The sequence below is a fragment of the Zootoca vivipara genome, chromosome 10 (assembly GCF_963506605.1).
Source record: "Zootoca vivipara chromosome 10, rZooViv1.1, whole genome shotgun sequence".
Classification (NCBI taxonomy): Eukaryota; Metazoa; Chordata; class Lepidosauria; order Squamata; family Lacertidae; genus Zootoca; species Zootoca vivipara.
The window spans coordinates 13,525,237-13,551,848 of NC_083285.1; the positions used below are offsets into that span (position 1 = coordinate 13,525,237).

Here is a 26,612-nt window from a genome sequence, read left to right on the forward strand (position 1 = left end):
AAGAACAATAACCCAATAACACCCCCGCCCCAAAGAGCCACATTTTAAAAGGGTCTAGCACAGGCTTCCTCAACCTCGGCCCTCCAGATGTTTTTGGCCTACAACTCCCATGATCCCTAGCTAGCAGGACCAGTGGTCAGGGATTATGGGAATTGTAGTCTCAAAACATCTGGAGGGCCGAGGTTGAGGAAGCCTGGTACAGCATGTCAATCAGCTCAACCAAAGGCCTGGCGCCTAAAGGTGTATAATGAAGCAGCCAGGTGAACTTCCCTGGGGAGAGCATTCCACAGACGGGGAGCCACTGCAGAGAAGGCCCCGTTCTCGTGTTGCCACCCTCCGGACCTTTCGAGGAGGAGGCACACAAAGGAGGGCCTCAGAAGATGATCTCAGGGTCCAGGTAGGTTCATATGGAAAGAGGCAGTCCTTGAGGTATTGTGGTCCTGAGCCGTTTAAGGCTTTATAGGTCAAAACTGCACCTTTGAATTGGGCCCAGAAACTAATTGGTAGCCAGTGCTGTTGAAGCAGGATTGGTGTAATAGGCTCAAACCATCTTGCTCCGGTGAGCAACCTGGCCGCTGAATTCTGCACTTGCGAACCATCTTCAGAGGCATCTCTACGTATAAGGTATGATGATGATGATGATGATAATAATAATAATAATAATAATAGTTATACATTTCACTGCAAGGAAAGCCTCATAATTAGCTCACTTTGTGATTGCCCATATTTCCCAATTTTCTAAATTCACTGGGTTGCCCCTCCCATAAATCCCTGTGGGTGCTATCCAGTGCTAGCCATACTTAGAGAAGACCCCTTTAAATATATGGGCATGACTAACTTAGGACTGTCATTTTCATTGGGTCTACTCTTGAGTGGAACTTAGTTGAAGACAACTCAAACTATTTATTACAGATTGATTTGAAGAGCTAAAGAGAGTTGGCAGCCCTTTAGGAGGTGATTTGGATGAGATTTCCCGTTTTTATTAGCACATTTCACAAAAAGCTCCATGGTTTAACCAAAAGCATGTGGCTATCCGAAGGCTATATCTCAGCTGAAGCAGCTCCCCAGGCGGGCTGAAGCCAGGTGGGGTGAAGCTGGTTTCATTGCAGGTGGGGCATAGTTGCGAGACAGGACTTTCAAGCCAAGAGTTTCAGTATCCAGGATTAGAGGATCTCTCATTTCCAAATAGTGCTGAGATTTGACTTGCTTCCAGATCTTCTCATCACCTGATACACATTTGCTGTCTTGTTTTCCCCTCATGGCAAGAGCAGCAAGGAAATAGCTAGGAACAGTTTAATGGTGCTATCCCATGCATGTCTACTTGGACTAAGTTCAGTGGGATTTCCTCTCAGGTAAGGGTGCATGGGACTGTAATCGTAAGTACCAGTATTCCCTTGGCCTAGTATGAAGACTCCGTGCATCAAGGAATATATTGCCAGTTAGGGATTGGAATGAGTTCTCTTATTGCCTATGACAGGCATGGCCAAACTTGGCCCTCCAGCTGTTTTGGGACTACAACTCCCATTATCCCTAGCTAACAGGACCACTGGTCAGGGATGATGGGAAATGTAGTCCCCAAACAGCTGGAGGGCCAGGTTTGGCCATGCCTGGCTTATGGGGTTCTTGCTCCAGTTCTTTCAGTCTGTTGCGTCTTTCTGTGGACTGCTGTGACTGTGGTTTCTGAATGCGGAAGCTGCTCGCTTGTGTCTGGGTTCATGGGGCTTGCAAAAGGAATGATTTGTCATCGGATCAAGGGGCGGTTTCATTTCCCAGCAGCCCTGGCATCTGAATGAAAGGAGGAGGGGTTGTTAACCTCCACCACTGGCTACTCATCTGGAATTACAGCATCCCTCAGATGCCCTTTCAGAAGCTTAAGGATAGATCCTTTTTAAAGGACAGCTTATATAATATTGAGTTGCATATTTCAAAAGTGATAACAGTATCTGACTTCCAGCAAAGATTGCACTTTTCTTCTTCTTCTTCTATAGATCCTTTTCTCTTCCCCAAAGATTCCAGTTGGGGTTTTTTGTTTTTAAGACAGCAGAAAAGCCAGGTGGCAGTGTGCAGATTAATCCATAGCCCACTCTTTGGCTTTCTCATGACATTCGCTCATGAATACTGCATTTTTCTGTCTCTTAGCAGTTCCCTACGGCAGCCCTCTACCACTCTCCTGCTAAAGAAGTAATGGCGGAGACAGTAAGTTCTATGACTGATGAGTCATTGTCGGTCTTTTGTTTAATCCCCAGTATGTAATCTATCCTGCTTAACTTGTACTTTTCAATGTGTTAAGTTTAGTACATCAGTTTGAATGGGGCACAGCATCTCTTTGTGCACTGTGTGTCTTTCAGTCGGAGTAGCTAACAATTTTGGGGGACAGGACCACAGTCAGCCTTGACCAACTCTTGGGTGGGAGGGTCACATGTTGGCAGTGGACACCCCATAGTCTCACACGTACACACACACACACACACACACACACACACACACACACACAGGAAAGCAGCCTGACCCTCCTCATCTGAACTGTGTTTCAAAATTGTAGACTCGACCCCCAAGCTGGGGGTTAGCCACCCTGGAATTAAACTATAGTATACTACCTTGATACTGGTAGTATATCTGAACCACAGATATTCCTATTCACTCTTGTGCAGACTGTTCCTATGCATATTTACTCAACAATTATTCACGAATGTCTCAGTGGGCCCGGCCTACTCCCAAGTAAGTGTTTGCTATAGAACGGCACCTTCAGGGGGCGGCAGACTGATCTTTTAGAAGAGAATTCATGAGAAAGCTCAAGATCCGTGTGCATCTTTCCAAAACAATTTCGGTGTGGCTCTATATTGGTTACCTTTCTGGTTGTCACACTACTGCTCTTGAATCCCAGAGATCTGCAGATAGACATTGGGTTAGTATCTGACTTAATCACACTCAGAATAGATGCATTGAATTCAGTGGACTTAGGTCGGAATACAACCCAGTGTTTTACTGCCTACACACATCCAAGGCAGCCCCAACAACTCAGAATTATTACTACTACTACTTATAATAATAATAATAATTCAGAACTCAGAATTATTATTATTATTATTATTATTATTATTATTACAACTACTACTTATTAGGGACGCAGGTGGCGCTGTGGGTTAAACCACTGAGCCTAGGGTTCGCTGATCAGAAGGTCGGCAGTTCGAATCCCCGCGACGGGGTGAGCTCCTGTTGCTCGGTCCCAGCTCCTGCCAACCTAACAGTTTGAAAGCACATCAAAGTGCAAGTAGATAAATAGGTACCGCTCCAAGCGGGAAGGTAAACGGCGTTTCCGTGTGCTGCTCTGGTTCACCAGAAGCGGCTTTGTCATGCTGGCCACATGTCCTGGAAGCTGTACGCCGGCTCCCTCGGCCAAAAAGCGAGATGAGCACGCAACCCCAGAGTCGGTTACGACTGGACCTAATGGTCAGTGGTCCCTTTACCTTTTTTTATTACTACTTATACTCTGCCCATCTGGCCAGGCCTCGCCAGCCACTCTAGGCAGCTCCCAACAGAATACAGTCGTACCTTGGTTCTTGAATGGAATCCATTCCGGAAGTCTGTTCCACTTCCAAAAATGTTCAAAAACCAAGGCACGGCTTCCAATTGGCTGCAGGAGCTTCCTGCACTCAGTTGGAAGCCGTGTCTGACATTCGGCTTCCCAAAAAAGTTCGCAAATCGGAACACTCACTTCCAGGTTTGTGGCGTTCAGGAGCCAAAACGTTCAACTTGCATGGCGTTCAAAAATCAAACATCAAACATTTAAAAACTTCCCTAAATAGGGCTACCTTCAGATGTCTTCTAAAAGTCAGATAGTTGTTTATTTCCTTGACATCTGATGGGAGGGCGTTCCACAGGGCAGGCGCCACTACTGAGAAGGCCCTCTGCCTGGTTCCCTGTAACCTCACTTCTCGCAGGGAGGGAACCGCCAGAAAGCCCTCGGAGCTGGACCTCAGTGAACATCACTAAAACATGTTAAGATGTCATGCAATCTTCTCCATCAAACCTATTCAAAAGAAAATTGGCTAAGTAAGATGAAGATTTTGATTTGTGGCGCAAAATATCCACAGATTTTGAAATAATGATTTTCAGATCTGTGAAAGGACTATGATGTAATCAAACAAGTTAGAGTTGGGGCTCCGCCATACCCAAATGATAGCTGTAGCTTTGATGTGTGCTAAAATTAGACTTTGGATCTCTACAACTGCTAATTTTCTTTAAAGAGCAGGAAGTGAGCCCTATCCGGTCTCCTTTCCCCATAAAGAAAAGGCTAGGGAGAATCTCAGATAATTTGAATATACCATGGGGCTTCTAAATTCCTGTGTTCCTTTGTCTCTCTCTCTCTCTCTCTTTTCTTTAATGCCGCAGTGACATTGAGGAAACGAGATCAAATGAGTTTTCAGACTTTTATGTTTGACACATTCTGTAAGGGCAGCTACTTGGACAAGAAACCACATTGGTTTATATAGAAAGCTGGTACAACCACTTCGCAGAAGTAGCATGTATACGTACAGTTTTATGCTCTTTATGGAAGCCAGGGTATAAAGAACCACACAGATATTGCTGCACACCTGTTTAGGAGCTTCCAGATTTTGAAGGACTAGGTTGGCTTTAGAAGTTTTGGTCCCTTTCATCAGCAGAGGGGACAGAATGTGGCCAGCCTACAAGCCAAATTCTCAATGTGTCTAGGAGATGGACTTATTTCGTTCCAGTTATGAATTGCTGCCTTGTAAAAACACGTGCAAGCGATATAGCAATAAAGCATTGGAAACGATTTCATATATACCAACAAAATAATTTCAAATCAGATACGGGGTGGGATAAAGATGTGCATAATCTGTTCTTTCAACAGAGGGCACTTGAAAGCCCAGTTAAGACTGAAGGGGTAGCAAAGAGCATATAGTGCCTTTGTCCACCTTCCTCAGACCTCACCTGAGGGTCTCGCGTTGACTTCAGGGCTTCGGCTACTCCCCCACCTTGAGACCCTCCAAAGACAGTTACGTTGAAACAGTAACAACAGGGTCGGCTCTTTTAATATTTGAATGTGTTTCATTTGCCCCCAACTAGACTGAACCCGTAAACCTGGTCATTTGTTTCAGAGGAACTCTCGCCCGTGAGCTGTGTTCTGAATCGTGACATAGAGGGGTCTGTATTTAACTGTGCATATTGTGGGAGAATGTTTTCTCAAGAAAACTGTGTTTGCCACTGAGGATACTTCTCTTAACCAGAGGTACTATAATTATATTTTTATTAAATGGGGGGAATACTTAGAACGAATATCATCACCACTTCCTAGTTGAGATTTCATCCCCAACTTTTTTTATGATGTATTTTTTGTGTGTGTGTGTGCAGTATATAATAATAATACAGTGGTACTTTGGTTCCTGAAGGGATTAGTTGTCGAACAAATCATCTCCTGAACTCCGCAAACCCGGAAGTAAGTGTTACAGTTTGCGAACGTTTTTCAGAAGCCGAACATCCGACGTGGCTTCTGCTTGAGTGCAGGAAGGTCCTGCAGCCAATTGGAAGCCACGCCTTGGTTTTTGAATGCTTTTGGGAGTCGAACGGACTCCTGGAATGGATTAAGTTCGAGAACCAAGGTACCACTGTACATGAAAAAACATAAAGGTGGTGCACAATAAAACAATCGCACGCCACCTTTATGTTTTTTCACATATAATATTGTTATTTTATGTTTATTTTAAGTGAATTAATGAATTGAATTTGTATACCGCCCTTCATCCGTAGGTCTCAGGGCAGTTCGCAACATAAAATAACAATATAAGAAACACAAAATATGTAACAAAAACAGACCAATAATCACCCCTCCCAGAACACATTTAAAAGTACATTGGGTGTCAATTAGCCAAAGGAACTTTTTTGCCTGGCACCAAAAGGTGTATAATGTAAGCACTTGTGATGTGGGCAACCAAATCACCTGATTATTTGAAACAGAATAAGAATAAGAATAAGAATAAGAATAATATATTATTTATACCCCACCCATCTGGCTGGGTTTCCCCAGCCACTCTGGGTGGCTTCCAACAGAAAAATAAAACACAGTAATCTATTAAACATTAAAAGCCTCCCTGAACAGGGCTGCCTTCAGATGTCTTCTAAAAGTCTGGTAGTTGTTTTCCTCTTTGACATCTGTTGGGAGGGCGTTCCACAGGGCAGGTGCCACCACCGAGAAGGCCCTCTGCCTAGTTCCCTGCAACTTGGCTTCTCGCAACAAGGGAACCGCCAGAAGGCCCTCGGTGCTGGACCTCAGTGTCCGGGCAGAATGATGGAGGTGGAGATGCTCCATCTCCACGTGGCTGTGTGGGCCTGTTTTAGAGACCATTGGTATTCAGTCATAGGCAACACTAGGATCAGACCTCAGTGGTGATTGAACCGAGACAAATGTCTTGGAGAAGCTGGTCAGCAGAGATACATCAATACTGCAGGACAGCAGTTCAGAGGTTTAAACCAGAGGCAGTCACAGTTCAGATCCAAATCAGTAGCTATGAGATGCATCCAGAATTTGGAAGATTGAGCTGGGGACATGGATGGATCTGTGGCAGCCTTGACCTTTAACAGTACGCCTGGTATTCATAGACAACAAGGAAATCCATGCCTATGATGAAGCAGGCTAGGGGTTTCCTCGCTGGCGACATAGAAAAGGAAGCCCACCCCTTAGCTCTCCCTTCTCCACCAACCTTCTCAGTAGAAGACAATTTTTCAATTAGCTTGCTAAGTAGAATACATTTCTGTGCTGGCTGTTGGGGGAGAGGGCTCCCTCTACGACTGGCATGGAAACACAGGATACGAGCCTCTGGGCAGATTCCACAAGAGTATTGAGGGGCTAGGCCAAGGATGAGAAAGCCGTGGCCCCACAGTTGCTTTTGGACTCCAACTCCCACCAGCCCAACCAGCATGGTCAATGGTGAGGGACAGTTGTAGTCTAACAACATCTGGAGAAGGAGCAGAGGTTCTTCACTTCTGGATTAGGCAAAGCTAGAAGGGATATCGGGCAATGGAAGGCAGTAGTGTTCACCCAGACGACTCAGGAATCAGTCACCTGCTTTGGCCCATGTCACCTTCTCACAAAGCACAAGCCTGCACAAGCCACAACTCTTGCCTATGAGCGGCTCAGCAAGGAGTGGTTGCTAAACATGGCGCCAGAGTCCTCGATTCATCAGTTCATGGTGCATTTCATTTGGTGATACTTATTCAGTGGCATCCATTGTTTTTATAACAATTTGTGGATTTGCATTTTTAAAAATCACCTGGCCAAAGTGAGAAAAGCCGATACATTTACTTGCTGGCAAACAAAATAGAATTGAGTTTCATTTAAACTCTTTTAACCGATTTATCATTTCTTTTCCAGAAAGAAGAAAGAGGTTCCGGGGACATGGTTGTTCTTTTAAGCTGATTCGCAGGAAAAATGCAATGCCTGCTTTTCACTCAATTAAAGAAATCAAGGAATTCACCTGTTGTGTTGTATTTTTGTTCATAAGCCCAGCTTAGAAGAGCGCTAGGGAATTCCTTTCTGGGCACATTTGCATAACGTTATGGTACAATACGGGCACGGTCTAACAGGTGTGCGCTCTTGTACAGCTCTCATTCATTTCAGCCGAGTTTGCACATGCAAAGCTTGGATGGCTTGGAAACGATGTGCATCATTTCATTCTTTTGTCACACGTGAACCCTGTTATTCGTGCACAATAGCTCTCTCCATTAGCTGAGCCCGCTGTGCTTTAGTCTCTTGTTTTTCATGCTGAGGTCTGTTGTTGCAAAGGTCACAGAGCCCAACTTTCAGTATTACTAATGCCACAGAATACGCTCAAATCCAAACGATGAATGCCTGCTTATTATGGAGCTGCATTTATCGGAAAACAAGCACTTTCAGGTAGCGTGATCTCAGCCGAGAGGAGTTGTGTGTAGAGGGCCAAACTACTTAACAATTTCTGAGGATTGATTTTGCTGCTGCTGCTGTTTTCAAAAGATGTTATCACTTATTCCGGCCTCCTTGTTTAGCTGTTTCCAGAGGACCAGCCATGTCCGTCTGTTGCAGGACAAACAACAGTGTCTCATTTCGCCACATTTATTAAGGCATAATATTTATTACAACATCTGATGGCAACCCTGTATCGGGAAATTTTTTAATGTCTGATGTTTTACAATTTTTGATGTGTTGTGAGCCCAGAGTGGCTGGGGAAATGCAGCCAGATGGGCATGGTATAAATAATAATAATAATAATAATAATAATAATAATAATAATAATAATGTTTTTGAGATCTAGAATCACTACATCAAGTGTGCTAAATATTATCGTCAGCAGGAACATGGAGGGGGGTGTATGTGTAGTATGTGTATGTGTAAAAAGTGAGGTCAGGAGGAAATTAAAATGCAGTTTTCAGTCTGTGACAATTAAAGCTTAAAATAAGCAGCCTAGTGGCCAGAAGTGATTGATGATAGCACAGACATTCTAGCATTGCTAAGGCACTTAGCCTGCCATGTATTTTCTTGCTTGATCTTCTTGTTTTGAATGAAATCCTGAACAATGTGAATTAGCAGTACAGTGGTACCTCAGGTTACAGACGCTTCAGGCTACAGACTCCGCTAACCCAGAAATAGTACTTCGGGTTAAGAACTTTGCTTCAGGATGAGAACAGAAATCGTGTAGCGGTGGCAGGAGGCCCCATCAGTTAAAGTGGTACCTCAGGTTAAGAACAGTTTCAGGTTCAGAACGGACCTCCAGAACGAATTAAGTTCTTAACCCGAGGTACCACTGTACTAAAGACATGGTTCACACCTACATGTTCAAAACAGGGCAGCGGATGTTTAGGATTAGAGATTCCCTTCTCCTAGATGGGCAACCTTCCCAGTTGATGAGCCCTATCTGCCCCTATAGCATGTGTAGAAACCACCTTCTTGGCTGTTGGGCCCATTCTTGGTCTCATCAGCTCAATCCTCCGGAGCCTGTTTTGTATAGTAATTCTGCTTAGCAACCTCCCTTTTGGCCATAGCCAATGAATCAGATTTCCATGCAGACGAGTGAGTGGGATCTGCAAGTCTCCTTGGTTTCCATGCTGACTGCAGAGAGGAAGAGAAACCAATCCTTTAGTCTGTCCCTCCTGCGCCAGCCCGTTGGGTCACCCATCCACAGAGGCATACCAGCCTGTGCCAACCCACTGCTCTCAGCTTGCCTCTTTCCAATCAGGAGGTGAACTTGGAAAAGCAGCTCATGCAGAAACACACTAGGAATGGGCTCACCTTCTTACTCTTCAATTCTATAAAATGCCCTGTCGGTGTTAGTTTGGAGCATATTTTAATTCAGGGGGGGGGAGACAGGTAACCAGCTTCGTGTGAAAAGTATAGATAGCCATGCAGTTCCATTAGGAATAATCCAAAATTGGCAGCGAGATAATATCTCCATTTTGAACACGTGACTATGCGCAGTGAGAAGTTGTACTGGGATTGTGTGGTTTTAAGCAGGCGAGGTGTAATGCTACTAATGAGTTGTTTATTTCTTTATACTAGCAGGGTTTCCCATACGTTGGTCTCCAGCTGCTTTTGGACTACAATTCCCATCATCCCTGACCACAGATCCTGCTAGCTAGGGATGATGGGAGTTGTAGTCCCTTTTTTTCCTTTCCTTTTTTTTGCAAGTGATTGCCTTCATTTGATGTTGAATGATGTTGAATAGCTTGCGCTAAGTCATGATGAGATCTACTACCAAGGTATTTCGGGAACTGCTGGCCATAATATTGTCAGGAAGTGTATGGGATGTGGAGGTCATTCACACAACACATCTCTTCATGTGTCCCGTGACGGGAGTCACTCTGTTTCCAGAAATCATACAATATGAATCAGCTGAGGTAGCTTCTTACAGAAGGCTATCCTTGATATGACTTTATCCGATATGGTAGCCTGAGTTATGGTTGTGTGATCACAGCCCACCTAAATGTGGCAGTCTTTGTACTCTCAGTATACATCTCCCAAAGCTAGATGTTAATAGCATTATTTTAGGAGCTCCTTGCCAGGGCCCTGTGAATAATTTAGCCCATCTCCTGCATTTAGTAAAGGAGCATCTGTGAGCTGTTATGAATACAGAATAAGTAGACTCACCCATGCAGATCCCTTGCCCAAAACTATTATTGTGTCACTGTATGGCACAGTAAATTTCTCCCAAGAGAACACTTGAAAGCAAACATTTGCAGAATACTTAGCGGCAAACACAAATATTCAGATGCAAAAAAATAATCTTTGGCAGTGCAAACTACACAAATGAGGCAAAATTAATTGCAGCCCTGTTGAAATCAGTTAGACAGACCCTCCCACACAAGTGAAGCAAGGCATTCCTAACTGAATTAATAATTTTATAGCACATGCAAAAGACCTATCATTACTGCAAGTGGAGCTTATATGGAGATATTGTTGACAGTCCTTGTGTTTCTATGCACTGAGTGCATTGTGGGCAGACTCGCACATGGCAGGATCCCATCAATAGGAGTTGGTCCCATGCTTGAGTGGCTGAGAAATGACTTTACTCCCACAACAGTATCATGAAGTGTCTTTGCCTATACAGTACAGTGGATGGCAGACATTCACATATGTAGGACAAATTAAAATGCTTTTCTTAAGTACATCCCTGGGGTGGAAGGAAATCTTCTCCATTCAGCCATAAGATTTACAGTCCTACTCTTAAGTGGTGTCATGGTTACAGGATTTCTGTTAGCCGACTGGTTGGTTGCTCTCCCCCAATCTTTAGAAGAATGGTGAGAACTTTTGTATCAGAAAGTGCTATGAGATCCCTGGTTTAGTGGGTTGCAGAGGCTATGTTTTAAGTTAGATTTTAATTTCTGATCGTTTTAAATTATTGTAAGACACTAACACAGCCTGAGTTGTCTAAGTCGGGTCAGCAACCTAAGGCCCATGGGCCGAAAGCGGCCTGCGGGGGTCATTTGACCGGCCCACGAGCCGCCCCCAAACTGAGTTGCCCGCTCACGGGCTGCGCTAAACTGGCGCAGCTTGAGGACTCGCTTCCGCAGTGCCGGAAATCGCGTCTGCCCAGACGCCGGAAATTGTGCACGCGATCCAGCCCATGGAGGGATCTCCACGGGACCAATCCAGCCCAGACAAGATAAACCTTGCTGACTCCTGGTCAAAGTTGTCAAGATTTAAAGTTAAAAATATGCATCCCTGAAGGATAAGTGTTTGTTTGGATTCTAGATCACTCAATATCCATACAGAGAAACGTTGGTTGTGTTGAGATGTAACCATGGTTTAGTGTTACAAGAATGAGCCTAGCCTTCCCTTGGGCTTGTGCCTTCCTTCGGTGTCGTAATGAGAAGTAATGATCCGAGAGCTTCAGCTTCTGTTTTTGCCACAGGTTAGCTTGTTCTCTGAACTATGTCTAATCTTTTAACTATGTTTAGTGGAAATAAGTCAGCTTCATAAAGTCTGGTTTGAAGATGTCATAGGTTAAGAGTAACCACGGTTTGCCTGAGTTCAGAAGACACAGCGAGCTGTAGTTTACTTAAAACGGGAGTGAACGCTTCCCAACCCTTCTTCCCAGCTGTACCAGAAAAGAAGGGAACACACAAACCTGAGAGGAGCCTGTGCTCCCTGTCAAAAATACTTAACAGTGGTTTAGTGCTACAGTCAAACCAACCCATTATGTACTTAAATCTATATTTTAATTGGGTTCCCAGATGATTTACAGGGCATTGCACAGCTTCATCTACACAGAATGTATATAGCCAAGATATGGCTGGTGGGTTTCTAAAAATCATAGCTGTTGTGCTTTTCTCCACATACTGTAGAAAATGTGTGGCATTCACCACAAAACGTCTTGGTGTTCAAATTATAAGGGAGCACTTTACATCGATCATTAGCTTGCAGCAGTTTCCCATGGAAACATAGATACAGAAGGAAGTAAAGCTGTTGGCTGTCACCTACCCTGTCTCGTGTTTTATAATAAACAAACAAGCTCTGCACAAGTTATGAATAGAAGTTATTTTGTTACCCTGAATAATATGGTGTTCGAATCCAGAATGCTTTGAGGGGGCTTCCATACCGCTAAATTCACCACGGGCTGTTTTTTGCCCACTGTTTTGGAATACGATGCGTTGGGATACGGATTCTGTTCCCTTTCCCAATAGGCTATGATTTCAAGACAGGCCAGATAGAAATGAGAACATTGCTGTATAGAGATTGGGCCTCTCATTCTGGACTTATTTTTAAAAGCTCCAAAATTTAGAACACAGCAGCTGTTCCTTTATCACATGAGAGGTAAACAGCCGCCATGGTCCTAGGCTTTGATAATTTTAAACTACCTTTCTCTGTCCGAGTACAAGCAGAGAATGAATTATACAGATCTCACAGAGAATAATCTGGAGACAGCAAAGAGAATGTAGGACTTACAAATGCTGCGCAGCATTGAGCAGCCAAGTTCTTTAAATATATTGTTGCTGTATAGTCAGAGCTTCTGTTCCGTTAAGCCAGGAGCGTGGAACCTCCAGTCTGCAGGTCAAACAAGGGTTCAATTTTGGCCCATGAGGCTGTTTTACCCCAAACCACACCTACCTGCCCTACAGCTTTTGTCATATATGACATCAGGTGTGGCACAGGTAGAGATGCAGCTGCCAATCCGCAATTGACAACCTTAAAGTGCACTCCTGGTGGTGCAATGTCAAGGAAAAGCTGGCTTCAGCTCTGCTTGTCCATCAGTTTGTGGGTGGCAGAGCCAAAGCCTTTTAGATTGGCTATGCAAGCCTTGCCTGCAGCAAGCCTTGCATGGTGCTTTGAAGTCCTGACTTTGGAACGTCAAAGCACCCGATAACATCTGAGGATATCACCTGATAACATGCGAGGTCAGGTGATTGACAGGTACGCAGTCCCTCACGCCTGCCAAATTTGGCTTGTGAGGCTAGGATTTGATAAGGAACTGACCTGCAGGACCAAATGGTTCCACCACACCTGCTTTAAGGATTTCAAGGAGGAGCGGGGGGAGCGCACTGCCCCCAGCACCACTGGGGAGGGGGGTACCATTGTGGCCACACACACCCCAGACACACGCCGTGCACCCCCACTGCGCCAGGCGCCACGCCCCGAGGACACGCCCCCCCCCCGGTGCCGGAACATGCAGCTGCAAGGAGGTCGGAAAGTTCTCTGACTCACTGCACCTCCTGCTTCAAAGGGTTTTTAAGGAAATAATAATATAGTAAATCTGCTTAGTCACATGTTCTTACAGAAATGTATCTTGTCTTTGAAATAGTAAGGCTGTGCCTGTTCAAGGAGAAACGCAGCAAAAATTCTTGTTTTATATGGACAAAGCCTCGCTTATTGTATTGCAGTAGCATCCTGTTCATTTGCTTTCCAGAGCACATTATGGTTTACATTGGAAATCTCCCCCAAGACAATTGCTATAAGTGTTCAATGATATTGCTAGTTCAAGTTCATCCTAGAGTTTTCAGGTTTACAGATTCCTCTGTAAACTACCCAAGTTTAAGAGCTATGATCTCTATGCAGATCTATGGAACGTAAAGATTTATATCACAATTAGGAAGATCAAGTTGGGCATGGCAATTAGAGTGGTGCAGTTTTATGCACGTTGATGCTATTTTAAATATACAGTAGACGAAAATTGATATAGTTTATGAAATATTTATTTTGCAGAGCTTCTTTTTGTAGGTTAAATGCACAGCAGTGACTTTTCTCTCTGTTATACAGAGGAGCCAATATACTGTTACACACCACACAACTTCACCCGTGACCAAGCCTTGTATGCCAGAGGATACTGTTGGACAGAACTAAGAGATGCCTTGCCAGGAGTAAATGCCAGCCGCTGGCCCTCCTTGTTTGAGCATAAGTTCCTTCCATATGCCCTGCTGGCTTTTGCTGGTATTATGTACATTCCAGCACTTGGCTGGGAATTCCTGGCCTCCACCAGGCTGACTTCTGAACTTAACTTTTTGCTCCAGGAGATAGATAACTGCTACCACCGAGCAGCCGAAGGCCGTGCGCCAAAAATCGAAAAGCAAATCCAGTCCAAAGGCCCTGGGATTACAGAGCGAGAGAAAAGAGAAATAATCGAGAATGCAGAAAAGGAAAAGAGCCCGGAGCAAAACTTATTTGAGAAATACCTGGAGCGGAGGGGACGCAGCAATTTCTTAGCCAAACTTTACCTTGCGCGGCATCTGTTCATCATATTTTTGAGCATCTTCCCGATCACCTACCTGTCCACCTATTACGCCACGCAGAAGCAAAACGAGTTTACGTGCGCTCTGGGGGAGCCTCCCGACAAAACGAGCAGTTCAAAGTTGCTCATCCGGGTGAACTGCAAACTGCCGTCAGTTCAGCTCCAGCGCATCATTGCCGGGGTAGACATTTTCCTCCTCTGTTTCATGAACTTGATTATCCTCATCAATTTGATTCACCTCTTTATAGTCCGCAAATCCAACTTCATCTTTGACAAGCTGAACAAGGTCGGAATAAAGACCAAAAAGCAGTGGCAGAAGTCCCAGTTCTGCGACATCAATATCTTGGCTATGTTTTGCAATGAGAATCGGGACCACATCAAGTCGCTGAACCGCTTGGATTTCATCACCAACGAGAGCGATCTGATGTATGACAACGTGGTGCGCCAGCTGCTTGCGGCGCTCGCTCAGTCTAATCACGATGTTACTCCAACCGTGCGCGATTCCGGGATACAAACCATCGACCCCAGCATTGATCCTGCGGACATCGACCCGAGCGAACCGCTGGTCATTAAGCGACCCCGGAAGAAAATGAAGTGGATCCCAAGTTCCAATCCTCTTCCCCAGCCGTTCAAAGAGCAGTTGGCTATTATGAAGGTTGAAAACAACAAGCCTGAGAAGCCGAAGCCCGTGCGTCGGAAAACGGCGACGGACAGTCTGGTTGCCCCTTTGCTGGAGTCCAACTCGAAAAGCTCTCAGGCTTCTTCAGCCCACAAAAACGAATCTGCCACCCTCTCCGGTGCAGGCAATGAGAAGAAACATACACGGCACTTCTCCTTAGACGTTCATCCGTATCTACTGAGCAGTAAGAAACCCAAGCCAGAGATTCAGCCTATTACCTCTATGGCAACATCCAAAAGCCAAGGGAGTGGATTTTTAAGCCAAGAAGAGAAAGTCATTGTGCACGTCGCTTCTTCCCTCAAAGGTACAGTGAATGTTGTGGCTAATTGTCCCATGGGGGCCAAGTCAAATGCAAAAGCTGCTTGCAAAATTCCTTCCGGTGTTTCTCTCCACAATTACTTAGAAGTTCCCCGGACAGGGTTGCTTGCTGCTTTCCACATGGTTGGAATCTCACATCACACCAATACAGTAGCTTCCGTATTGGAATCAATATGTGTCGTATGGGAGGAGGTAGGATGGGAAGGTGCGACTGCAGAGTCGTGGGATTCTGCGCATGCAGAAATAGAAACCAGATCCCAGGGATGTAAGCTGAACCTGCGACTTGTCAATAGGAATTTCCCCCCTCTTGCATACACTCTTACTTAACCTAGAGGCTAGCCACCCATATCTGCAGCTGATTTTTAAATTTTAACTCACTAATTTAACTTTTTTTTAAAAAAAATAGTCTTCTTGTCCATTCAGATGCTCCGATAATTCAGTCTGAGCTCTTGCAAAAATCAAGCTTTTTATTCCTTTTGCGCGTGTCAACTGATGTTTCTTAGGAAGTTGGTTCACTTTGAATGACTTGAGCCTCAGAACTGGAGCAGAAGCAGAACAAATGCAGAATGGGGCCGTATTAGTTATGTAAATTGCACCCCAGTTTCCCAAGTGGTGGGATTTCAAGAGTTCCAGTGTTTACCCTGGGTTTTGGTTTCCTTTGCATGAGGTCATTGGGAGACGTTTTCATGTCTTGTTCCATCTGATACAGACCAATGATCAAAAATTACACTAGGGACTTAAAGAAGGAGTTCTGGAAAACTTTCTGGAATAACTCAGGTTTTCCATTCTCTTGGTGCAAATGCTGGGATATTTAGAGTTAAATTGCTTTGTAGAATTTGCCTTTTCGGGGGAAATTAAGAGTGCAAATTACTCCTCTTTCAACATCACTCAGGAGTATTTCTAGACTAGGAAAATTTATATGAGTTTTGTACTAATCAGTCATGGCTTCCTTCAAAGGAATTCTGGGAGTTATAGTTGAGGATACTGAGAATTCTCTGCTTCCCAGCTGCCCCCTCGCAGTACTACAGTTCACTGAGGAGAATAACTCTTAAACCTATTTAACTGTAGCATTAATATGCTCTTAAAGCTCTCCTAGACAGTTTATGCCCATCATCAAATTACTTAGTCCTGAGCAATCCCATTAGTTTTAATACAGCTACTTTGATATAAGCAGTTGAGGTTTGTTTGCTTTTTTACTTAATATATATTCTGGCTACAGCTCTTCTATAAATAATGCTACATCATATTTTTATTGCTTTGGCTTTTGGGTGTTTACGTCAGCTGCTTAAAATACCCTGCTTTCATGTATGCTGAAATATTTATGGTGTTTATTTTTAAGAATTTATCCTCCAGCTTCCATATTCCAGCTTCCACACTTCAAGAAAGCTACTTAAAAGAAGGTAGAAACAATAAAACCATGCAGCTGTTAATAAAAACAATAGGAATAATGAACCAATAAATAAAATTTAAAACAACCACCCAATTAAAAAGAGGGTCGGATATTCTAAAATGACATGAAAACACTGAGAGAATAATGTAGGCTTTGGCATCTAAAAAATATCTAGGGAGAAGGTTCCACCACAATTCAAGGGTCAATGCAGAAAAGACTCTCTTCAATAGACGCCCGCTTCAGAAGATAGGGCTGTATAGAAAACAGCCTCTGATGAACATCCTAATTGAATATTCTGATTTTCATGGGGGAGAGGAGAGCCAGTGAATATCTTGGCATTTCCCCTCTGGATCCCTCCTCAAAGAATTCTGTGTATGTTTCTCTGAGAATCTGGAGCAATGTTCTCAGCACCAGAGTCTAAAATAGCTTCCCAGACAGCTAGGCTTTCTACACCTGGTGATGGTCTCTCAGGATCTGTTCACGCATTAGCCTCTTAAGGAAGCATCCTGTGCATCTCCATGCTTCTGGCGGCCTCTACAGGTGCCCAAGGTGTCACCATGCGCTCAGTCCCATAGCATCCTTGCCTTTTCTGACTGCGGAGAAAGAGTCACTGCCCCTGTTGTTGTTGTTGTTCTTCTTCCTTGTTCTCTCAGATGCCAGCTGGTTTTCCTTGCTCTGTCTCCTCCCAGCTGAAATCAAGAGCAGCAAATACTAGAAAGAACAAGGAAGGAAAACAGGTAACTTCCTTTTTAACCTTCAAGTTTTTTTAAAAAAGTGAGTTAGGTGAGGTTGGGTGAGTATTTCTTGCTGTCCTTCTGAGGGCTGGAAGAAGGTTCTCCAGATCAGGTACCTGTAGTGGCTGTTGAAACCAGTGGCCACTACAGGGACAAAGAGGCTTTGATAGGCTAATGTGTCAACTGGCCTAGAGACGCATAAGATGATTCAGGATCCTATTATAGATACTCTGTCCAACTATATTGGAGTGTAGACCATGGAGAATGTAGCCTCCCCCAGTTGCTTGTTTTCATGGAGATGAACCCACAAAACATGAATACCAGAGCTGATCCTGTTGGGTGTATGAAAAGTGAGCAATGATTTAAAAAGTGTTTTGTTTCTCTTTTAGGATCTTCTGTTCCGGGGAAAGATATCCTTTACTCTCACAACACATGCAGGACTGTGCCTGCCACCGGGACTTTTCTCACCTGCAATCACAACCACATAGCAACTTCCGGTGCTGCGAAAAAGGTCACTCTGCCCCACATAAGCCCAGCAGAGCCAGTGCCTGCCTTACACTGTAATGCTGCTCACCCTCTTCTGCATATCAATACGTTGTATGAAAACCACGAAGAAGAAGAAGAAGAAGTAGTGTCAAACCTTATAGATGAATCTTTAGACAATAGAATTCACTCGCCCACAGAGGCAGGAGACATCATCTCCAGACCTTCCACAAAGCAAGTCATGTTGGCGACATTTGATGAGCCATTGGCAATGGTGAACTCTGTAGAGTATTGACGGCCCAGAGCTGACGCTGATCACAGCTGGGTGGCCCACCTCCCAGTGCCACTGTCTCGTGAACCATGCTGCTCTGCCAATGCCATCTACTGCATGAGCATGGAGTGCCGAAATGCAGACCATTGGTTTCACCAATACTCCAAATCGGTCGTTCAGGGTAGTGTCAGTGCGTCTTATCGATAGCTTGCAAAATGTAATAACAATAATCACCATAATAATGACAACCAAATTATATACTACTATGCTTGGAACACCAAGAAACAAAGCACAAAGACGTTAGCTGTAGCTTCATGAGTTCTGTGTGGATTACTACAACTATCAAAATATTTAAAGTGCTTGAGCGCATGCCACACAGTGTTTCTTAAACAAAGCACTTATAGCCTTGGTACTTGAGCTCACTCTCTGTAAAGCGGGGGGGGGGGGACCTGGAGCCCCTCAGATGATGCTGGACCACAACTCCCATAATCCCTCACTGTTGGCCACCTGGGCCATGACTGGCAGAGTCTTAACAGCATTTTGAGAGTCACAGGACCCCCATCTCCTGCAGTAAAGTAGTGAAGCACATAACATGTATGATATTTATTCTTCCATTTTAAAAGGCAGGAGCAACACCGTGTTTTGTCTCTAAGGTAGAAAAGAAACAACAACAACAACAAAAAACAGCCAGGTGTGTGTGTTCTTAATGACATGGTTGTAAGCAAGCTGTATTTTGGTCCACGGGTATTGGGCAACCAGGGCTGACCCTAAAAATTTTGCCACCTGAGGCAAAGGAAAAGAAGGAGAGTGCTTGCCACAACATGCATTCCGCATGCTGCAACAACAGGCCATCATCCACCATATTTGAGGGCGGCAGGCTAGTTTAGCAGGTGCAAGCCGGGCTACATGGCAAACAGAGCTGCATCCATCTCACTCTGCCGAATAGTTGGGCCGGCCCTGCCAGCAACTTAAGTGGCAACTGGTCTTCCACCAGCATCAGTGTAAAGAGAACTGAAACTGGCCAGCCTGCTGCACTTATGAATGAGGAAACGAAGAGCTACGTCCTGCCCTTTAGTACATTCATATGTGTTGCGAGAGGTGACGAAAACAAAGAGTTTATTTTTTTAATGTCTATTTTATTGTGAATGAGGGTGAATGTTGAGTCAGATGTTCTATTTTAGCAGAGCGGAGAGAAGAGGGTTGTCCTATGGCTGCTTATTTTTGTCCATAGAATGACGTCTGCAAAACTAGGTTAGAAACTTCTAAGGTGCTTCACTGATGTGAAGGATATTCCAATGAAAAAAATATCCAGTAAGAGTGGATTGCTCCAGTGGTGTGGTATTTCAGCAGATGGTTACTTGAGTATTTTTAAAGGACTTGTTTACACTACAGCTTACCACAGGTTAAACAAATCTTGACTCATCCAGCTTGTAATGATTTTGCCTCTGAACATTTTGCTTCTTGAGCCATGGCTGAATAAGGGCAGATTCAAATGTGCAGGAAATACCACGTGGTACAGACCTTCCATGACTGTATCACTTCAAGTTGTAGGTGCAGGATTGCAAGTTGGAACGATTCTCCATGCTTTTAAGAATTGCCCGTGTATGGAAAGCTTGCATGCAGGGGAGAGGAATGTTCGCACTATTTTCTTTCAGAAGTGCTGCTTTTCCACATGCAGCGGGTGTGACTCAAACATTAAAATTCTTGTCTGCAGTAGCATGGATCATAATGGAAGGATTGCACAGCACACAGTATTTTTTGTCAGCATTTGAGTCATTCTTTAGAAATGTCAACAGAAATTCCAGTCAAGGACAGTTAAAAGTTTCACACAGCTGAATTGTGGCACCTAGGGCCATGTTCTGAATCTCAGCTTCTCACACCACCACTTGCTAGTTTTGGTGCACCCAGAGAGACTGATTTAACAAAGGAGAGAGAGCGGCGCCTTTCTATTGAATGCTCCGCATTCATAATCCCTCTTGAGAAGAAGGAAATTAATAGCATACCCATATCAGCAAATGTTGGTTGAGAATACGCATAGCACTCATGGATAGCTGCTACTGCTACCCACTGCTTGCTGTTTACTGTCCTTCGAAAGTAGCCTCTCTTCCATCATTCTCACAGGATCTGCTTTCCCCTTAGAATGGAAACAGATGCTACTAAAGGATATGGGATATTTTGGAGGTGGAGAGAAAAGAGAAGAGGCCAGAATCTCTGGAATGTGGAACTGCGCAGCAGCAGAAAATCGGCCTATAGAAGAGCTCTTAAACGACATGTTTTGGCCTTTGTGTGGAAGATAGCACAGGCCAAAAGCAGTGTCTGAACAGGGTTAAGTGTGAGCAAGCCAAAGGCAAGGTGGGAGAAGAGGGCAAACTAGCTCTGATGGCAAAATATGAGGTTCTGTCCCTTTACACCAGGTCTGCTTGGGGTGGGGGAATATGGTTTAACTCATGTTTAGCAAATGACACAAGCTTGGGTTTGCCAACCTGTGGCCGCCTATCAAGATGCTGTTCAACATCTGGACTAGGTGAAATCCAGTGCTGCTGTTCCATTGATGGAACGCCTTTTCTTCCAGTAGGCACCCCTTCTAATATAGGGGGTGGGTTGGGGAAAGCAATGTTCTGTAATTCCCCCAATCCAGGTTCCATGCTGTTCTGGAGGGCTCTGCAATCCTCCGGGGCGTATTTTCAGGGCGTGCCAAGGGCTGCAAGGGGGAGACATTGGCAAGTGTCACCTTCCTTCTGAGTTAGCAAACCGATTGCCCAGATGCTTTTATTCAGGGCAGATGCTGCAGGCCAGCTTCTGGCTATGCCACTCACATGTTCAGCATTCACCTGTGGTAAACCAGTAGTATAGAAAAGCCCAGTGTAGCAAAGCACTCAAGTAGCTTTAAATGTCGGTGTAGCTTCATTTAAATCAATGGGTTGCACCTTTGAAGATAGCACGGCGTGCCTGTAAGCACGTTGCTATTCCAGGCCATCCGTTAGTGAGGGTAATAAACAAGCTCTGTAATAAACATACCGTCATTTCCGAGCAATCTTTACCTTGCTTTTGGCCCAAAGTGCGTCCTCATGGCCTGATTCTTCCTATAACTTTGATGGGCAAGTTTCTTAGAAATATATCTAGTGTAGTTTTCAAAAGGCACACAGGAAAACATAGCACGCAATAACAGACTAATTTCTAAGGAGAGGAGAAGTTTTTATTAAAGCAATGTTTAAGTCAGTATCGAAGATTTTGACATTTATGTATAACGGTAGAAAACACTGCACAAATTATGGGTCTATATTGAGTGTTTTTTCATTTGTTTTACCTCAGATAATCAATATGGCACCCGTATTTATTGAAAAATAGCACTGAAAGCAAATAAATATTCTCAATACGGTTTGTGTCTACTGTCTTATCATTAGAACGCTGCTCTATTTTCCTAAGAGCATTTATTGGGAAAATAAGTACTCTTATCTAAAGTGCCTGGTTTGATAACTGCTGGGTGCTGCATATTAACAACCAAAAGCAAACCCAATCAAATGAATGCTGAACCGTTCCAGAGCATCACTGTCGCCCACTTTCCATGTTTTCCACATGCATGTTTCCTAGGAACAACAAGCAGTTTTTCGAAGGGAAATACGGAACATTTATTTACTGCACAGTCTCGGCACAAGGCCAGCGACGTCATCTTATTAAACGAAGTGGCATTTCATGAGAGCCTGGCGGTTCATAAAGACAAAGAAATGTAGCTTGTGGGGCCCACATCCTTGATGCTTTTTTAAAACTCAAATAGCCTCAGACACGAATGTGTTGTGCTAGTAGCTATAGAAGAAGCACAAAAAATGAACATAATTTTCACTACATGTGACATTGACATTGGAGGACGTAAAAAGATTCCTAATTGCTGAAAAATGTGACTTTAAGATTGGAAAAATAATAAATTAAGAGAACTGAAGTGGGCAGGTCCATTCCTACCTTTGAGTAAGCCCCATTGACTTAAATGGGGTTCACTCCCAGGTAAATGGGCTTAGGAGAGCATCCTTGGTTACTGTATACCGGTAACTACCTTTTAGCATTGCTGCTACTCTGTAGCTATATAAAAAAAAATCAGCTTGTCACATGAGGCCGACAGCATATGAATTTTCAGGTTGACTATACTGCTTATTTTACTGATCATTATTTTTTTAACATTCCCCATGTTTCCACATAACTTTGGGTACAGCACAATTCTCATAGAATTGACTTCTGGTCTGTTTTTAGTTCCTCTTCCCAGAAAGAGCTACAAAAGTGGAATGTCTGATGCGCCAAAGCTTTCACACAGATGATTCTATATATGTCCGGCTTTGCACAAACTCACGCATCTCTAACACGCCAGCATAAAAGAATTAGGTAAGTCACCTACAGCACTATTTGCCTCGACACACTCGTACGTTCTGGACAATTCTGTGACCAGATTGCACCAGGGTCACGTGATTTGTCCAAGCATTCAGCCTCTCTGTTATGCAAAAAAAGTTGGCAGAATTCTGGGCTGCGCCACTTCAGACTGCAGCTTGGGGGTGGGCATGGTGTTTCCCCCACATGAAAACTGATTTAAGAGGGAGAAAGGCTTAGCAGAGACCTCCCCCCTAGGTACCAATTTACTACATGCTGAAACATTATATAGGGGGAAATTCAGAAACATGACCTCCCACACACACTCAGTACAGTTCATCGTTCATCCTACCCACTGTGCGGAATGGCTGTTAGCTGCAGAGCTCCTTTTTCCCCTTCCAAAAACCAATAAATGCTATCATTTTTGTGCATTCGTTGATACAGCTTGTGCTCCAGTGGGAATACTAGTTGGCATACCAGATTAGGAGTAAGTAGACCTGGTTTCCAAACTCCCCACCCTGCACTCGTATGAAGGGTGCTGGGTCCTGACCATCTCTATATCAGCCAATGTACTTTGCAGGTGGACCCAGGTGGCGCTGTGGGTTAAACCACAGAGTCTAGGGCTTGCTGATCAGAAGGTTGGCGGTTCGAATCCCTGCAACGGGGTGAGCTCTCATTGCTCGGTCCCAGCTCTTGCCAACCTAGCAGTTCGAAAGCACGTCAAAGTGCAAGTAGATAAATAGGGACCGCTCCGGCGGGAAGGTAAACGGCGTTTCCATGTGCTGCTCTGGTTTGCCAGAAGCGGCTTTGTCATGCTGGCCACATGACCTGGAAGCTATACGCCGGCTCCCTCGGCCAATAATGCGAGATGAGCGCGCAACCCCAGAGTCGGTCACGACTGGACCTAATGGTCAGGGGTCCCTTTACCTTTACCTTTATGAAGATGGGGGAGGGAAGCAGCCTCAGCTCTACATGCTTTTCAAGCACGTAGGAATAAGTCTCACTGAGCCCAATAGAATAGAAATACATAGGATGACTTAAATGAGCATGCGCACTTTAAAAAATATCAAATTATAAGCCACTTTTTCAGATCAGGAGGAAGTATTTTATATAAAAGCTCCAGATGGGTCAGAATGAAGTTTAATTGCATTCAACGGCCTGTCAAGCTCTGTTTAATAATAGCTTCCACAAATAGTTACCTTTAATGAGTTGTCATCTGTTGATTTCACTGTTGCACAATAAAGGAAGAAGCATATGGCTCTCAAGGCACATTGATAAGACTAGTTTGGCATGGATTGTGAGGAGGGGGTGGTTTCATGGCATCAGAGTAGTTTTAATCAAATGCAAATGCGAGATTTTACAGCTTTGGCTCTTCCATATGAGTAAATGTTAATTAAGCAGGAGCTGGGTGAAAATTATAGTAATTTCTAGGAAAATGTTGATGGCAGCTGAACTAGTAAATATATATAGACTTATAGATGCACATACATAAACACACACACACACACACACACACACATTCAGCTTTAATTTTGCGTGCATAATCTCCCTACCCCACATTTGAAGATCCCATGTTCCATTAGCTAACTGCTTTGGCATCCACATCTCAAACTTCCCAAATTTTCTTCGACACACACTCAACTAGCTAGCTCAATTACATTAGCAAACCTCTGCTGAAGAAATGGAAATAAATAAATTCTCATCCAAGGTAGCTCCGAACTTCTGACCATTAGAGCCACAGCATTAATCAATCTGATTAAATTAACTAGGGTCAATTAGATTCCCAATTAATCACCACACCTCCTTAGCCCCCAAGCCAACCCATGTATTTATTTGTGTATCTGCTTTGAATATTTATAGGCTACGCTTCTGCAAAGTGGCTTAAAATAAAACAACAATTGTAAAACATTATTAAAAAACAAACAAACTAGAGTGGAACAATAAAATAAGATAAAATTCCAGCGTCGTGCAATACTTAAAATGGTTGGGTAAATATAAAGATTTTCACCTGGCACCAAACGAGACAAAGATGTGTGCCTCCTTCGTGTGTCGCCTCCTCGAGAGGTCAGGAGGGTGGCAACACAAGAACGGGGCCTTCTCTGTAGTGGCTCCCCGTCTGTGGAATGCTCTCCCTAGGAAAGTTCATTTGGCACCTTCATTACACGCCTTTTGGCGCCAGGCAAAAACATTCCTTCTTAACCAGGCCTTTGGTTGATCTGATTTACACCCTTTGCCCTTTTAAAATGTGTTTTGGGGGGTGGGGTGGGGGGAGCTATTGGGTTGTTGTTTTTATTTTTATTAGGTATTTTGTGGTTTTATATCTTGATTTTATTCTGTGAACCGCTCTGAGACCCCCGGGTATAGAGCAGGAGATAAATTCAATAAACAACAACAACAACAACATGTGGCCCTAGGAGCACTGAATTCCAGAAGCCCATTTTAACATACCGGCAGGTTCATACTGCAGCCATTAAGTAACTTGGCCTCATCCACTTTGAAGGGGACCCTTTTCAGCCTGAGAGCCACATACCTTTGTGGGTAGTAGTGCGAGGGACCAGAGACAAAAGTGGGAGAGCAATGAATGTGACTCTTACCGTTCTAAAGCAGGTTACACTACAGTCATGCAAAGGTTTGAGACTGGGTAGGATGCAATCTGCTTTCCCCCTCTAGAATGACCGCTCCATACATCAAATGGGGGGCGACCTTTGTGTGGTCGCATACAACCCCCTGATTCCATAAGGTGACTCCCTGGTAGTTCGGGGCTGGCATCGCCTTCCCAGGTAGGATGCCAGGGGTCTCCGCCTACCCCAGCCTAACATCCAATCCTGCCTGGGGAGGTGTTTCCAGGGGACTGGCCAGGTAAGGGGAGGGACTTTCCAGCTCACACAATAGAATTTGAATCTTACCTCCAAGCACCAGTTGGCTCCAGAGCTTCTCCCGCCCTCCACACCCTCATTCAAGTTTCTTTTGCAGGTTAACCTTTTTTCCACAGGTACACAGGCGCTGCTACGTCACGGTCGCTGTTGAAGGGCCAGAAAGGAATTTTCCTGCATTGGCAGGTTTTGCCTTTCCCGTCACAACTTTGGCGGTTACAGGCCTTGGGCAGGAATTCTTTGGCAATTTTCCTAGAGGGAGGGGCGTGAGGCGGAGACCTCACCCCCTTGCGACGACAAGATCGGGGTATTGGGGGAAGCGTTGACCATACCAATAGGCGTCATCGCTTCCGCCTTCCAGCGGCGGCGAACGGGGGGTGGGCTCTCTCTGCTTGAACATATGTTCTCCAGAGCTAGCCCCAACCCCCATACATTTGGATAACCCCGAAGCCTCTCAGAACCCCGGCTGGGGACTGGGGAGGATAACGCCCAATGCCTGAGCCAAGGTCTCCCTACATCTGAATCTTAATAAAGTTGTGGCCAATTTGAATCCCATAGCACATTGTCTTGCGTCATTATTCCTCTCAGGGGGTCGCCTGGGGTTTGGGGGGCTCCGCCTGTCTACGCAATAGTGAAGCCTGACCCCTTGTGGTTACGAAACAAAAAAGAACCATTAGGCAACATAATCTGTCATTCAGCTGATGGACACTGCAATCCACAAATACTTTAAATATCCCTAAAACTGATTATTTTCACGGAGTTCAATCCTTATACAGTCGTACCTTGGATCCCCAACGCCTTGGTACTCAGACGTTTTGGCTCCCAAACAATAGAAACCCAGAAGTGAGTGTTCTGGTTCGTGAACATTCTTTGGATCCCGAATGTCTGATGGGGCTTCTGCGGCTTCTGATTGGCTGCAGGAGCTTCCTATGGACAATCGGAAGCCACACTTTGGTTTCTGAATGTTTTGGAAGTCGAACGGACATCTGGAACGGATTCCGTTCGACTTCCAAGGTACGACTGTACCATTGCCATTCAATACAAATCTTCCATTCACTTTAATGGTTAACGTAAAAAGATAAAGATTGCCTTGCGAGACCAAAGATGGTCAAGAACATGCAATGGCATCAAGATTTGGCTTTGCTGCTGCAGCCACTGGAAACCGGAGCAGCTGGCAACAAGAGTAACCCTTCTGGACCAATGTATAAAATTGAAAGTGAAACAATACTATCCCTATTATTTTCTCATTTGTTCCAGCTGAATAGGAAGCATTTTCAGGGAGAAACTGCCAAGAGGTT

At 44.4% G+C, this 26,612-nt stretch overlaps 1 protein-coding gene across 1 annotated transcript in view; it reads left to right on the top strand.

Annotated features, from left to right (window-relative positions):
* PANX2 (pannexin 2) overlaps window positions 1-21,461 on the top strand; it is a 32,827-nt gene extending 11,366 nt beyond the window's left edge. Inside the window, exons 2-3 of the mRNA XM_035128399.2 lie at window positions 13,745-15,196; window positions 17,724-21,461. Coding sequence (XP_034984290.1) covers window positions 13,745-15,196; window positions 17,724-18,112 — 1,841 coding nt within the window. The 3' untranslated portion in view covers window positions 18,113-21,461. The remainder of the gene's footprint in view (window positions 1-13,744; window positions 15,197-17,723) is intronic.
* The last annotated feature ends 5,151 nt before the right edge of the window (window positions 21,462-26,612 follow it).